General features: G+C 50.3%; 4 protein-coding genes and 1 pseudogene across 4 annotated transcripts; 3 read left to right on the top strand and 2 right to left on the bottom strand.

Moving 5' to 3' along the window:
* Nucleotides 1–1,285: 1,285 nt before the first annotated feature.
* On the bottom strand, nt 1,286–3,055 carry SAPIO_CDS7622 (annotated as a pseudogene; the record flags this gene model as incomplete).
* A 738-nt stretch (nt 3,056–3,793) lies between these two features.
* Nucleotides 3,794–5,626, top strand: SAPIO_CDS7621 (Uncharacterized protein; the record flags this gene model as incomplete). Its single annotated transcript, XM_016789447.1, has 4 exons — nt 3,794–4,096; nt 4,160–4,723; nt 4,793–5,189; nt 5,247–5,626. The coding sequence occupies 4 exons, from the start codon at nt 3,794–3,796 to the stop codon at nt 5,624–5,626; spliced, it is 1,644 nt and encodes a 547-aa protein (XP_016641274.1).
* Nucleotides 5,627–6,712: 1,086 nt separating this feature from the next.
* On the top strand, nt 6,713–8,739 carry SAPIO_CDS7620 (putative hydrolase family protein; the record flags this gene model as incomplete). The annotated part of the gene is made up of 4 exons (XM_016789446.1): nt 6,713–7,136; nt 7,207–7,455; nt 7,527–7,805; nt 7,874–8,739. 4 exons carry the CDS (start codon nt 6,713–6,715, stop codon nt 8,737–8,739), a joined length of 1,818 nt encoding a protein of 605 aa, XP_016641273.1.
* Nucleotides 8,740–9,081: 342 nt separating this feature from the next.
* Nucleotides 9,082–11,883, bottom strand: SAPIO_CDS7619 (uncharacterized protein; the record flags this gene model as incomplete). The annotated part of the gene is made up of 4 exons (XM_016789445.1): nt 9,082–9,733; nt 9,866–10,381; nt 11,089–11,585; nt 11,770–11,883. 4 exons carry the CDS (start codon nt 11,881–11,883, stop codon nt 9,082–9,084), a joined length of 1,779 nt encoding a protein of 592 aa, XP_016641272.1.
* A 1,011-nt stretch (nt 11,884–12,894) lies between these two features.
* SAPIO_CDS7618 (uncharacterized protein) lies at nt 12,895–15,434 on the top strand (the record flags this gene model as incomplete). Its single annotated transcript, XM_016789444.1, has 3 exons — nt 12,895–13,331; nt 13,395–14,067; nt 14,940–15,434. 3 exons carry the CDS (start codon nt 12,895–12,897, stop codon nt 15,432–15,434), a joined length of 1,605 nt encoding a protein of 534 aa, XP_016641271.1.
* Nucleotides 15,435–16,067: the final 633 nt, after the last annotated feature.

Here is a 16,067-nt window from a genome sequence, read left to right as displayed (position 1 = left end):
AGGAGGCTTCCAAATAGGGGGAAGCCAAAGATCATGTAAGTGTCAAGCAGGGGACACTTCTACATGTAAAACAATAGAAGAACTGTCCGGAGTCACCACACAAGATGATCCATGAGAAATGATAATAATGAAGTCAACTAAAAGAAAGACTAATGACTGGAATACTTAAAGAACTTAAAAAACTTGTTGAAAAACTTGTTTTTCCTCCCGTGGGAGGAAAGAAAAGAAAAGAAAGTAACCATGCCCATGGCCCTTGACAAGGAATAATATTCTTCCGCCCCCATTCTTGCGGTCCAGTGGGAACGTCACTATTTCCACCACCCTCACCTTTTTCCCCGTCACAATATAATATACGAAGTAGATTGGAAAGAAAATAATATATATATCTAGCTCAGTAAACTATTTAACTTCTATTAAACTAGAAAGTATTTTATAATTAAAAGTAATAAATAATAATTTTTAAAATAAAGTTAAATATTTAATAATCTATATAAAAATATACTTTTTTATTTAATTTCTTAATAAATAATATAAAAATAGCTATTAAAAAGCTACTGTGTTGGTGCGTAGGGCGACTGGCGCCGCCACATTGCGGATCGGTGACGCCATGGAAGCCCGAAGTGCCGCGCATCCAGCCTTCACTTACATATAAAAGGCCATAGCAGCCCTAGTTTCATTGAATAGAACTTAAGGAAGAACAGCAGCGCGAGGAAGGTGAAGGAAGACATTGCAGCAGCGGGCAATCAGTCGTTTCCTGTCGGCCAGAGAGCTGTTACGAAGGTCGCTCTTTTACTATTCTTTTCTCAATACTACTTTTCTTTTATCTTAAGTTTCTTTCCTTTTCCTTGGATGTGATATCTTACGATGCAGACTCCGACTGATCGTTGACTTCCCGGTGTCCTACTTGACCATCAGACCATTCCGACGACCATTGGAGCATTCCTTCTTCGCGGCGTGGCTCCCAGCCACTGCTAGAAATTCCAGTGAGCGAGCGACGCAGTCCAGTTTGTGTTGTTAGTTGTGCTGCTCGGCTCCGACAAACTACTAACTTGAATAAATTTCTTATTAATTAAGTTAGTAGTAAAAGTTACCGCTTTCGGGCTTGCATAAAGGTCGGCCCGTGACACCCAATACCAGCTATATCTAGCTAATAGACCCCGACCCAGCGTTAGGATCGTAATGTATTAGGCCCATCCATCACTCGTTCTAAGGCAGGAACCCGCACCACACGTCTATCTTTACTGAGGTCATGCTCGGCACCATCTCGCTATAATGAGAATTTTATCTATCCGAAGATAGGCAAGCTAAAGTAGCTCGGATATTCCGCGCTGGAGTGAACTTTATGGTATCCTCTGTTGTCAACATTGGCCATTTGACCCGCAAGCTCCTGGAACGACTGGATAACCGGTGTCTGGCCAGTCACTTCAATTTGAACCGACTCGCCAGCTCCAAAAAGAATGCTAGTAGCAAACATGCCGATCTCGAGCCTGACAATCTGGCCCCTGGGTACCTTGTCTACTTTCGAGTGCGGGTGGAAAGGGTAGTTGGGGTGCATTGACTTGGACCAGTCAACTTCGCGGTGCGACGCGCGGAGCATGCCCAGAGGACCCATGTATAGCAAGATGTCAGTCTGCTTTTCCTTGGGAATCTCGTCGGGAGAGTTAGGCTGGATATTATCCCAAGGACAGTTTAGTGACAACAGAGGCTTGCCGTCCTTATCAAGCTTGCGTAAGAGCACATAGACATCAAAGTCGTCAAGGTCGTCGCACGACATGTACAGCACGGCTTTAGGAATGCCGCATAATCGAGTCGGCTTGTCGAATTTGAAGACCCATCTAGAAGACGAGTTGTCATCTTCCGAGTTGTATGATTCGAAAAAGCCCGTGCCGGGGGGGCCTCGGTCGCTTAGAGCGGAATTGGCGTGTAGGTAAAAGGGTACGTCTTTGGTCTGGGGCGGCGGGAAGCTCTCCATGGGCTCGTTGAGAATGGGGGGTTTGGTACCAAATTGAAGTGTCGATAAACGGACATGAGGAGTGCTTTCCCAGTTGTTCTCGTCGCCCTTGAGATAACGATCGAAAAAGGCTATGAGCTCCGCGGTAGACTCCGGCACAGCCCAGATATCGTGCCACTCCTGGTAGGGGCTGAGTCGAAGCCATTTGTCCTTGCAGCCGATCTCCAAAAAGCCGCGGATGGAGCCCATGGTGTGCAACGGGGTGTTAAACGACGCAGTCACATACGCAGGGACGTTAATCTTGGTCATATCTGGTCGTTTGTCGTACCAATATGGATTTCCCACGCCGCCGCTCCGGCGATACATTTCTTTAAAGTCCTCCATCCCATGGCGTCCCTGGATCATAACTCCGCTGATGTGGTCAAAAAAGTTACCGGCCCAAATGCCGCCTCGTACGAACTGTTCTCTGAATAGGTCCCCGCAACCTTCCCACGGCGCGATGGCCTTGAGATGGGGTGGGCGCTGCTGAGCAATAAACCATTGCGCGATGGCAAGGTGTGAGTTGCCGGCCAGGCCCACGTTGCCATTGCACCATGGTAAAGCTGCGATTGCTTCCACGCAGTCGTATCCGTCCTCGCCCTCCTGCGTTCCCATGATGACACACATGCCAGCCGAGTCACCAACGCCTCTGGTGTCGGCATTGACAATAGCGAAGCCCTTCTCGACGTAGACTGCCGGGTCTAGACCCTCGAATTTCTCGAGGCCGCTCAGGGTCCCTTTCGGCACGCCCATATTATAGGATGTCATCATTTCCAGGAATTTGATGCCATTCAATTTCTTGCCGAATGGGCTCCACGAGATGATGGCCGGAACCTTTGTGTCCGAGTCCGTCGGGCGGTAGATATCGACGTAAATGACACATCCATCGCGAAGTTTGACAGCGACGTCGTGCTCGACCAAAATGTCACACGACAGCTTGCGTTGGCCGAAAGGGGCAAAGCCTTTGGGAAGAACCTCAGACTTGTTGAGGAAACCTCGGTAGCCGTTCCGGCCAATAGTTGGGGGGTCGATCTTCTTACAAGCGATCTGGCAGGGAGCGGGCATCTTGGATGGTGGCGGCGTGTTGATGTGTTGATGGTAACTAATACGTAAACTCGTGTCTTTGCCCCGATACTGCATGAATTTTAGGATAAACCTCCTACAAATACCAAATACGGTCAGGGAATGGCACCAGCTTCCAGCCTTTATTTGGTTGACAGACTAGCGCCCTAGCAAGATGTGGCCTGGGCAGTGGGGGTTTCTGTCTCGTATTCCGCGGATTAAGCAAATGATTTTACTGCATATTCCGTGTCCATGTCCCCGGATCCCTGACGCCAATCTGGGATCCTCGCTCTGCAGCTACACCACTTGTAGAAATCCTCTTTCTCTCTGTACTTCGTAATCCTAAAAGGTTTATTGGCTTTACTTCTGGCCATTATCCCGTGGGGAGTTTCTGTACCCCAGATCGGAGTCTCCGCGTTCTGTCTACAATCCTAAAAGGTTCATTGGCTTTATTCCCCTGCCTATTTCGTATTACCCCGTGGGGATTACCCCGGATCTTCCCCGGTTTCTATCTGCAAATCCAAAAGGTTCATTGGCATTGCTTGCCCGACCCCATGAGACAACCCCGTGAGGAGTCCAACATCGAGCGCCGGGACCAGAGCGTCCAGTGGACTGACTATATATAACCCAAGAACGACTGAGAGATTGCCCGGAGCCCTTTGTTTCGTCTACACTATCAGCATCTTCATCCTTTCCCTTAGAGTTATTACACTTTGTGCACACCACCTGACCTTCATCACGATGGATCAATCCAAAGTCTCGCCCGATCTTCCAAAGGATGAGTTGATTAATGAGGCCGCAGTTAAGGCTGTCGGTATGGAATTGGCGTCGGTCCTTCCCAAACACGACAAGCCCTGGTTCCGGCAGAAGCACCTGTTGCAGCTGAACTTTTTGATCATTTTCCTGCTTCTGACTCCTGCGAGTTTGGGATTTGATGCGTCCATGATGAACGGTCTTCAATCCCTAGAAACTTGGAGGGACTACTTTGGCGAGCCCAAAGGAGCCAAACTCGGTTTCATGAACGCGGTCATGCCCTTGGGTGCTGTAAGTGACAGACAAGCCATCGCCTCGACGATGCACAATGCTAACGTTCAATGTTTGCACTAGCTTATCGGCTCATTGCCGGCTGGTTGGACTGCCAACTATCTCGGACGCAAGTACACCGTCATGACAGGTCTCATTATTCTGATCAGCTCGGCAATCCTGCAAGGCTGCGCCCCCAATTACGCAGCCTTTGTGTGTGCCCGCTTCTTCATTGGGATTGGAATTGAATTTACTGCGCTGCCCTCCCCGGTTCTCATATCCGAGCTCGCGTATCCGACCCATCGAGGCAAGATCACCAGCTTATACCAAACGCTTTTTTACCTTGGCGCCATTGCATCGAGCTGGACCATATTCGGCACTTTCAATATTACCGGATCGACTTGGAGCTGGCGCATTCCCTCCCTCCTGCAAGCCTTCTTCCCCGTCATTCAGCTCGTCGGGTTATACTTTGTCCCCGAATCGCCTCGATGGTTGATCGCTCGAGGAAGGACGGCCGAAGCACGGGCCATCTTCGCGAAATATCATGCCGCTGGCAACGACGCAGAGCCTCTTGTAAGCTACGAGGTGTCGGAGATCACGGCCCATATCGAGGCTGAGAAAGCCGTTGCGGGAATGAGTTACCTTGACGTGAGTTTCTTCTCCTTCACCCTGAACATCTCTTGAAGAATCTTGTTAGCTAATGAAATCCCACACCAGTTGCTCAAGACAAACGCCGACCGAAAACGCATGGCTGTGTGTCTTTTCACAGCTTTTATTTCGAACTGGTCCGGTAATGGCATCATTACCTACTACTTAACCTTGATCCTCAGCTCCGTGGGTATTACCAGTTCCTTTGACCAGACCTTGATCAACGGCGTCCTCCAAATCTTCAACCTCTTTGCTGCCATCTTCGGTGCCATGCTGGTTGACCGCGTTGGCCGCAGACCACTGTGGATCGTATCGTGCACTGGGATGCTTCTCACTTATATCATTCTCACGATTCTTTCTGCGGAATTCGTCAAGACTGAGCAAAGAGGCCTCGGAATCGGCGTCATTGTTATGCTTTTCCTATACTTCTTCCACTATGATATTGCAGTGACGCCACTCACCTTCGGTACGTATTTAAGGCTTTTCTTCAACCTATATGCTCAGTATTGACCAGCGTCGCTAGCGTACCCCATCGAAATCTTCCCTTTCCATGCTCGTCAGAAGGGCATGGGGATTGTCATGTTCTTCAATGGCGCCTGTGCCCTGACGAACACTTTTGTCAACCCCATTGCTTTGGAGAACATCGGCTGGAAGTACTACATTGTCTACGTGGCTCTTCTACTGCTTATGCTCGTCGTTGTCATCCTATGCTTTGCTAAGACTAAAGGACACTCTCTGGAGCAAATTGCAGATATCTTCGAAGGCCCGTTCATAGTTGTTGGGAAGTCTCGCCGCAGAAAGTCGGAAATAGCGATTATCGAGGAGAAGGTCCTTGAAAAGGGTGGCCAAGCAGTTATGATTGAGGATGTCGCGGACACGAAAGTGGCTCCGGGAAAGGAGTAGGCGGGTATGCCGTCGTGGACTCTAAGGGAGAAGTCATGTCATTGTTGCTGGCCAGTCTTGTAATAGTTGGGCTACCTGACTTTTAGTACCTCAAGATTGACTCGTTTTGAGAGATTATTCAGCACATCCTGGTGCATAATCGACGGATTTCACTGAGTATAATAATAATACAATCTTGCATCCAGTGGCCAAGAGGGATAGTAGTAGAATTCATGATGTTATCACGCACCGCGACTCTGGGCATCGTCTGGTCTCGGTAGTAACAGCGCTGAGGCCACATGGCTCTACTATCATTCCCAGACTGTGTTCTCAGAAATGATGAGAAGAATAGATCTAGATCTGCCACGTCATCCAAGTCACCAATCCAGCTCACGCGCTGGTGGGAAGACACGATGACGAGACGGCCATTCTTTCAATCGATGCCGTAGCTCGCATGTGCCCGTATTATATCGTCGACAGCAATCCTAGAATTGATGGAAAATTTCAGGGAGCGAAAGTTAGTTAACTGTTTCCCGTGGGCCGAATGAACTATGAGAATCTTGAACATTGACTAGAGACTGCTCTCATCCTTGTCTAGGATGAATTAGTGAAGAAAAGAGCCTGGGTAGCTGAGAGCGCTGCCCCCAAGGAAGACACGTCGACAAGAGACCAAAGACAAGTAGAGGCCGGAAGGCTACCCCATGGATGTCCAAATTCTTCGATGTCTAGCACAGGCATAAATTGCCGAAGGTGTGCGATACACTAAATTAGTTCAGAGCGTGGGGGAGAGGGGCCAAGCGAGGGGAAGCGGTTGGGGTCTTGCGGGGAGCAAGAAGCTCTCCAAAGCTGCTGCGCCTACTCCGGGAACTCTCCGCGGAATAAGAAATAAGGGCGATGTGACCCCCATAGCGCGGATCCCATAGCATGGTACAATAAAAGGGCAGCACAGGAGAGCTTGGCGGTTGGAATAAGAGAGCTTGATGTATAGAGCTCGTCACTGACATAACCATAAGATTGCGTGTTATATCAAAAAGAAAAAAAAAGAAAAAAAAGTTTATCGTCTGTTTGAGCCAAAGTGAATCGGCCTCAGGCACACCGTTGATAGGTATGGCTGCCTCCAGGTACAAGGATGTCGAGGTTATACAATTGCCAGCGACGAAATTGGGCCCCGAGTTTTGTTACGTCCCTCCGGCCAATCCAGGAGGATCAAAACTCCTGAAAGCAGGAACCGTTCAAAAGGAAGCTCACCGACCGCTCTTGTGTGACATTCTCGTGGAAGAAGAGATCCCCATCAAGACTCGCGACGGCACCGTTCTCTACGCAGACATCTACAGGCCCCCCAACCACACCAAGGTTCCCGCAATCATCTCCGGAGGTCCGTTCGGCAACCGAGGTGGCCCTTATGGCGCCGCATTTGACAAGGCCCCTTTCCGCTTTGGTTGCCCGAGGATTGCCACATCGGGACTTGAGAAGTTTGAAGGACTCGATCCTGGCTATTGGTGCTACCACGGCTATGCTATTGTACATACTGGTGAGATTGACTTCTGTCCTCCTCGCAACAACTTTCGAACGTTCCGCTAAGATTGGTTCACCCTCCTCAGACTGCCGGGGGACGTGGAACTCTGAAGGAGACGCAAATTTTCCGTGCAAGCAAGAAGGAGAGGATAACTACGACATCATCGAGTTCATTGCCCAGCTGCCATGGTGCAATGGACGCACGTCTATGGCGGGAAACAGCTACCTCGCCTTCACTCAGTACTGGGCCGGAGCAGAGAACCCCCCTCATCTGACCTGCCTAGCCCCATGGGAAGGCTTCTCGTCACTTTATGAAGAGGTCATCCGACCAGGAGGTAAGTAGAATGGGAGGCCACCACCTCAGATCGAGAGACAATTAACTGACCATCACTTTTCCCCTCCACAGGCTGTCCAAATCCAGGCTTCTCAAGCGGCATCATGACAAGCTCATTTGCCAGTCTAAAGGGCGGCAAGGTGCCCGATGTTGTCGCCATGTGTTACAAGTACCCGACGTGGAACGATTACTGGGAAGCTCATCGTGCCGCAGTCGAGAAGATCAATGTTCCCATTTACGTTGTTGCGAGTTGGACCAACTTCCTACATGTTACTGGCACCCTTCGTACATTTCAAAACTGCAGTAGCAAAGAAAAGTGGCTGCGAATTCACAACACGCATGAATGGCCTGGTAAGACTTCTCCATTCGTCTGCTGTTTTAGTCATCCAGTGTATGTGCTGACTTTGTATGTATGGCAGATCTGTACGACGAGCAGAACACGGAAGACTTGCGCCGCTTCTATGACTATTACCTCAAGGATGTCAACAACGACTGGATCTACACCCCGAGGGTAAGAATGTGTGTTCTGAATGCCGGGGGCAGGGACATCGTCAACCGACCAGAGACATCATTCCCGCTGGCGCGTCAACGCCCATGCAGACTCTATCTGAACCCCAACGGGAATTCCCTGTCGCGGACACCCTTGTCGACCGAGGCCACATTTTCCTACGAAGCCGGGAAGGGGGATGCGACGTTCACATTGCCATTTACCGAGGGTCCCATCGAATTTTCAGGCTACGTCATGCTTCGGCTCTGGGCGGAAGCAGAAGGATCGGACGACATGGATGTATACGCCACTTTCCAGAAGTTCGATTCGAAATCCGGAAAGCCGCTGCAGCCCGTGGTAGTTGACGTTGGCCGACTCCAGCCGAATCCGGAGGAAGGCCGGAAGCAGCTCTACGAGAAACCCGACGGCGAGAACGAGACCTTCGGGGCGGAGTTCTTTAATGCTGGACCGATTGGCTGCCTGCGGGCTAGCCACCGCGAGATTGACCAGGCGAGGTCCACGGAGTTTCACCCTCGTTATACGCACCGTGAGGAGCAGATGCTCCAGCCGGGCCAGATTGTCCAGTTGGATATTGCCATCCCGCCGTACGGCATGATCATTAACGGAGGAGAGGAGCTGCGTCTGACCATTTCGGGTTACCATCCCGATCCTCACTGTCGCCCAACTGACCCCAAGCCGGAGCTGCGCAATAAGGGCAGGCATATCATCCATACTGGAGGTAAATACGACTCTCACCTTGTCTTGATGCATATCCCTGAGAAGAGCGCCGAGGAGTGATCGTCAACTTGACAACTATTTGTCAAATGAGACCGAGAGGCGACACATCCTCGTGTCACGGAAAAAGCCATGTTGTTATTTAAGTTAGATGTTTTAAGCTATACGCGCTCCTGACTAGGAACATGAACGTAAAAGTTTTCCTCATTACTAGTGATCCTTGCTGCTCTAGGCTTGAATGGTAAGAACTACTTTCTTGCATATTGATCCTATCTGAATTCCTTTTCTCGCTTGGGAGTCTGCTCACCCTAGCTAGAGGTGTGATGTTTTTCTTCCTCCTCAGAAATTGAAAGTTGGAGTCAAGTTCCCACGCAAACACTTGTTAACTTTAAAGTATCACCATCACTACGTTATTGTAGGATCACCACAATCCCTGCTGGCGCCCCCATCTCCCATCAGCGGCCACAGCTGTGTATTCCACGCAGTCGAATGGTCCCCAAAAAAGTCCCCCAACTGCAGACCACTAACATCCACCGGTAAGCCCATGTTCCCCGCGTCGGCCAAGAACGATGGTGTAGAGGAGGGATGCGACGGAGCCGGCGTCACGACCCAGTTATCGCCACTATCTTGATGTGAACTACTACCGCCGACCAAGTCGAGAGCCACGCTTGGAGTGGCTGCAGCGCTCGCAGAGGAAAAGTTGTCGGGGGCGGCCATTTTCGTCGACTGGTCTATCAGTGGCCAAGTTCCCATAGACTGTGTGCTAGGGGTGGGCCTCTGAGGCGGCGTGAGTTGGTCTTGTCCTTGGAGCATTGGTGTTAATCTCTCGGGATGGTTGCGTCGCTGGGCTGCAGCTTCTGACCTCTCCATAGCTTCTGTCAACCAAGCCATAAGAGATCTGAATCGGCTGCCGGCGGCTGGGTCACGGCTCTGTTCAAAGCACGGCTGTATGCTACGCATCAATGCTAGGTCGGTGGGGACCGACCACCGTAGTGGCGATTGCATGATGCCAATATATAGGGCCATTACGGCATTAATCGCGTAAGGATGTATTAATCTGTTTCCGCCCAATCGGTCAGCCATATGCCGACAAGCGATATACAACAACATGGGGAGTTGAGTCCGAGAGGGGAGGATGTTGACACGGTGACGAGATAGGGGTCGACGAAAGGTCGGTTGTAGGACTCACCCGAGCATTCGGAAATTATGACATTCCATGACAGCGTGATTCACCGAGCGGATCAATGACCTAGCCGCACTGATACAGACAACATCCGAGGCCGCGATTCTCCGGTTTTCATGCGTCTTCATCAGGTGCACTCTTTCAGCCGTGGATACCAGCGAAGCTCGATGGATGATGATGATGGCATTGTAATATGTGCAGTGGAGCATCGCGGAAGCTGTCTCCGAGACGTCGTCTCCGAGCGCGTACAACTCCCGATCCGGTTGCAGCTCTTCCGGTAGCGAGTCCCGCCATGAGAGCAGGTCGTTGTCGGCCGCAGCCATCCTCCTCACTAGCTCGTCGTTGTTTACCCGGGACACGTCTCTGTGGAATAGGCTTCGAGAGATACTCGACAGGATCTTCGTCAAACTAATAAACGATGAGAGGAAGACGAATCGGCCACCGCTCTGGGTCTGGGGTAGTTCCGCATCACAATTGTCGTCGTGGATTGTAGATAGTCGGCCACCTTCAAAAGAGAGCTTCCTACGCAAGTTCGGATTGTCATCAGCACCAAGAACCAGAAACGAAATAAGAGAACAGAACCCGACATACTTATCCAAACAGTAACACGTCCACCAAATCCGGTTTCTTAGATCGTGGTCTTTGAGAATGTAAGCGATTTCACGCGGATGACGATAAATGAAGAGACTTCGGTGAAGGCCGATGGACTGTGCCATTTGGGCGGCAAATGCTATGCAGAGGATTGCCTGCCCATCCTTTCCTGCCTCTAGGAAGCATAATGTCTGGAGCCACGCCACCCAGGAGGTAAGTTGCGTTGTCGAAAAGTCAAGCCATTTCTCGAATATTCAAGGGATGAAGACATACCATGAGGATAAATGCTTGGACACTGGGCAAGTACGGCCTAGCTACCAAGTGGTTGTACAACTCGAACGCCCTTCTTAGGTGGGAGTCGAATATCTCAGTCGAGGTCGCTCCCAATGTGACGACTAATAAGATACAGGCGATCTGCACAGAATTCAGGTTGGCATAGTCGGCTATGTAGAAATCGCAATAGTTCTGTCGAAATGCAGATTCATCCAGAATTGGGAAGAGAATATGGTACGTAAGGAAGTAGCCTTGTGGGCCAGCAGCTGTCAGCTTAACCTAACCCCCAATTAAATTAAAAGGGGAAGCAATAATAGAATCGAATTGGCTGGGGACACTCTATAAAAAGGGGCTGGGTCTGTTACGAAGGTGTCATACGCTGAACACACTTGTCGGCCACCTCTTGCGCTACAAGAGGACGTTGAATCGGCATAGGCAGGGGGAACTCTTCAGCAAATGTCATCATTGGACAAAAGAAGTCCATCACGTTCATCTGGCTGAAATGGCTGAAGACCTGCTGAGCGAGCCTGGCCAGGACTTGCGGGGAGCTGAGACCGACAAATTTCGCGTCGATGGGCGAATGCCCTACTTCGGTAGTGACGACTCCCTGCAAATTGAGCTCGGAATCGGCCATATTTCGACCGGCGGTTTGGTCCAGAGGGAGGGTCCCAAGCATGCCCGTGGCTCCAGCGTCCTCTGCAGCTGTGTCGACGGCGGACACCTGAGACTCTTGATTTTGCGACCGCTGACTGGGCCGGCCTTGCTGAACCCGGCGGAAGAACGCGCCGTTCCGCGTTATTACGCATTTCTCTCCATACACCTCGCAGTTACGACAAGAGCCGGGGATGTTATCACATCGGATCTAGTCGGTTCATTCAGTCAGTTGAGGTATCTTTCTTAACTGCCCCGTCCATCACCCCGCACAGCTTGAGCACCCTGAGAGTGGCAGCACTTACTTTGCGTTGACGACAAGAATCACACTAGATATCACAGTGAGTGAATATAACATAGATGAGATGCGGCTGATCAATGTAGGGGTTACCCACTGCTCTTAGGCGGCGCTGTTTTGGACGGGGCCGGTTGGAGGCGGAGGTCGATGCTACCACAACAGAGGCCGCATCGGAAACCGCATCGGCAGGCTGCACTCCCGGGGAATTCATTGATTGACGGGATCGGGATTTTGGCTCGGTTCGTTGCGCGGGATTAGGATCGGCGAAACAGAAATCGCCGGGTCAGTAATTCCAGGGTGCAGAAGGGTGAAGGCACTGGACTGGTCAGATCTCGCTCGCGAACTGGGGCGAGGGGCCGCGGCATAGGCGTATCACGTGGTATGGCCGGGGTGAATACAGCGGTAAGAGAATGCTTTTCATTCAAGTTTTCTACGCAAATTCTTAGGCAAGCTGGATAATAAGACTGGGGCTTCTACAAGGTTAAGGGGCTCCAACAATACACTACTCGACTCGACTCGTGTGCAAACGAGGAACTGCGCGTAGAGTTAGAGGCCACAAATAACCCCTCTTCTTGGAAGGGTGGAGGACTGAAAGAAGCTTGCAAGTATCTTTTGATCACACTAGAAATTGCGATTTCCAGTGCAGATGTGTAAATCTAGAAGTACAGGGCAGGTCAGGGGCGGCAGCACTACACTAGTACTCGCTAAGAAATCGTGCTGTCAGAGTAAAGATACTACACACAGTGAAGGTCGGCCGCAGGGGAAGTGTATTCGAATCAATTGATTTGTCAACTAAACTACCTTAGTAAACTATGCCAAGACAAGGCAGGGATTCGATCAACTCCACACTTCCCCGCACCCCACAAAGCTTTGCGTTTATATGTGTCGGCATTAGTCCCAGATCCCGCAACGTCCGCGTAACCCGCGGCTTACTCGGGATAAGGCGAACAACAACGAGAGCCCGGCCTGTCCGGTGAGATGGCACAGAGCTGGCCACGGAGGAATCTGCCGAGATGTGACAATGGTTTGTGTAAGTCGTCGACTTGTCCTCTGATCGATCGATCAAGATTCAATCAACATGTGGGATATAACAGTTGAAAATCCTCGTTCATGATTGTCCACAAGGTAAACATCTCTCAACTTTTATAACATCTATGGATATATTCTAGAAAAAAATCAACTCGTCATAACAACCAAAAATCATCAAGCCCGAAATAAGATAATGCCTTCTGCTACCGTACTCGTCAACAACACTTCCGGCAAAGCCCCATTGAAGACGAAGGCGAGTTTGCCTCTCAACGCTATTAGCAAGACCAACGGTGATTACCTCCCAAACAGCCATGGTGTGAAGTACGACTACGCAACCACGGAGGTCGGTGGAAACACAGACATCCTCGACAAACAGGCCAGCACCGAGTTCGGGGACTGGAGGGATGAGTTTTTCCGGGATGGATATACGGTGGTTAAGGAGGCCATTCCACGCGAGCGCGCTCTAGACTACCAACGCCAAGCCCTAGAATGGTTCGGAAAATTCCCCTTTGGCTTCAACATCAACGACAAGAGCACTTGGGTGAATGACAAATTGCCCGTCATGATGAAAGGTGGCATGATTCTCAACTACTGCGCGGCGCACGAGAAGTGGGTGTGGGAGGCCCGGTGGTGAGTGTCTTCCCACTACCCTCGGATGTGTACTAGTAGTGCTAACTCCGCGGATCATATTAGCGAACGGGGTGTTATCGAGCCCTTCGCCAAACTCTGGGGAACCGATGAACTTCTCGTTTCATTTGACGCCGTCAACATTACACTACCTGGCCGAACCGATGTGAAGTGGGCGCCTTGGCCTCACATTGATCAGGCACCCACCCGCAAGGGTCTTGCCTGCGCCCAGGGTATCATTAATCTCTCCGAGGCAGGCCCACGAGATGGCGGCTTGCAACTTCTCCAAGGCAGCTCCAAACTCTTCGAGCAGTTCTTCGAGGAGCACCCTCCCAAGCCCAAGGATGCCGACTCTCCGGGTCAGCTCGACTGGTATGGCTTTTCTCTCGAGGATGTCAAGTGGTTTGAAGACCACGGTTGCAAGCTTATTAAAGTGGATGCCGAGCCGGGCGATGTCATCATATGGGACTCACGTACCGTGCATTACGCTAAGCTACCGGAGAGTGATACCGTTCGAACGATCATTTACGCAACCTACACGCCGGCCAAGCTAGCCAGTCCTAACGACATAGCTCTCAAGGCAGATCTCTTTCACCGATACGAGGCCACGACTCACTGGCCTCACTGTAACATTTTTGGCCAGGGTAAGGCCCTGAGGGATGGAAATATTTGCCCTGGTGAGCGTGAGGAGCCCCTCGAGAAGCCGCAGTTGACGGACAAGCTCCTGAAGTTAGCAGGAGTAAAGGCATACTAAGAAAGAGGCCCGGATTGCGCCGTCCATCCCTTTAAATTGTTTATGTCACAGGCCGACCTTGTGTGGGCGGCCCAAAGCGGTGACATGCCGGCAGAAACGAACGGGTGCGGACATCTGGCTGCCAGGTATACATGCACAAGGGCACAATTGGAGGAGGGAATGAACAGTCACAGCCTCAACTGCGTGTGTTATTGACTTCTAAGTTACTACAAAGCCGCCCATCCCCAGTGCTGAGTCCAGAATCCTCAAAATGATAAGACTACACTACACAGGCGTATTATTAGTCCGGCCGGAGGCGAATTGGTGCGAAGGACAGTGTTCGGTCGATTTATCGGCTTAGTTTTGAAATTTCGCCGTGTGATGGACCATATTCTTGGCGGCAAAATCGGTACTAATTATACTTTAAGTTGTCCGCTATCCATCGTTGCTCATTAAAGACGTTGTAGACCCTGGAGACTTAAGTGTCTACGCGTGCGAGCGAATTACAAATTTATTGTCTACTTAAATTCCTCGACGACAATCAACCGCAGTCTGATTCTAGTTCTACACTTGTAGTGAGCACAAATGACTACACCGCTTTTCTTCGTTATTGCCCGCGTTGTGTCGAGAGAGGGAGCCTTGAAGAAGGTACGGATAAAACCATCCCGAGCCCAGTATCCCTAGCCTTCACTCTCCTTATCCCTCGCACGTTGGCCTTGCTTCTCTTTTTTTTTTTTTTTTTTTTTTTTTTTTTTTCTCTCTCTTCCTTCCACCTTTCCGCGTTCCTCCCATGTCTCAAATAATGTTGTTCTACTCAGAGACTCGCTACTTGTGCGCGCGAAAGTTGGCTAATATGGCAGTCTACTTCTACTTTGCAGTGGCGGCAAAGGCTCGTCGGTCTCTGTGCTGTTTCCAAGACAGAACCTTACTCGAACTCCTATTACTGGGGCCACGATCTTGATGGAGAACCAGACACGCTTTGGGGTCTAGAAGGCTACCACCACCCGGTGGGATTCTTCATGAATCATGTGTCGTCAGATACCTTCAAGGAAGAGATGAGACTTGTTGACGAAGACAAACTGCTGCGCAATACCCAGGGCCTCGGCAGTCCCGACTATGATCTGCACCACTACGACTTGTTCTCCGGCTTTGTAACAAGAGAGAACGATGCTGATGCCCACGCCGAGGACAGCTTCGTCGTAGTCATCCATTACTGGGCTCTGAATGGAAAACGCAAGCAGTTACTTGGGGCCCTAGCGGACTTTGCTGACCGCGTCACTGCTTTGGAGAAGCTGCCGCCAGTTACAATTCAGAGCTTTGCCGTACTAAAAGAGCTTAATGATTTGAACCTAGCTAGTGTTTACATTCGGTGAGTACTGGTGATCTCGAAGCTTGATGCCTCGGTGAGTTCTAATAGTGTTTATTTAGGGCTAGGTCGAAGTCGGACTGGGAGACGTTCGAACAATCGAGTTTATATCAAGAACTACAACCCGACATAACCCCTTTGGTCGTGAAGCAGGAAATCCATAGATCTCAGGCATTTATTGGGCACATTGGCCAAGAAGCACCAGTCGGTAAACCATAGTGGGCACATCGTGGAATACGGCGGTTGTCAAGTTGGGGCACAGTTATCAACACTCTGTGATATTCGAGGTATTCTGCGAAGGTACATTAGGCAGTATATGATATAATCGGGGCTCCGTGTTGCCAATTTGGACATGGGCAAGCACATTCATGTAATATGATTGGCCAATATCTTTAGATCGACAGATCTGTCAGAACGAGACTCTGAATTGTTAAACCGTACGAAGTAGACCACTAAGTCAAGCCCCAACCAGCCACTTCTTAAATCCAGGCTTCATTTTTGCTGAAGTTGATGATTGTCTTGCGCAGCAAATTTACCTCGGGTAAAGGAGCGAAGACGAGTTACTCGAAACGAAACACAACCCTGTGGGCATTTGCAACCCCTCAATTGTTGAAGAGTAAAGAGCTGTTTTACACTCTGG

The sequence above is a fragment of the Scedosporium apiospermum genome (genome assembly GCF_000732125.1).
Source record: "Scedosporium apiospermum strain IHEM 14462 chromosome Unknown SEQ_SAPIO_0110, whole genome shotgun sequence".
Classification (NCBI taxonomy): Eukaryota; Fungi; Ascomycota; class Sordariomycetes; order Microascales; family Microascaceae; genus Scedosporium; species Scedosporium apiospermum.
The sequence above is the reverse complement of the archived record's forward strand: the minus strand, read 5'-3'. Positions and strand labels throughout refer to the sequence as shown.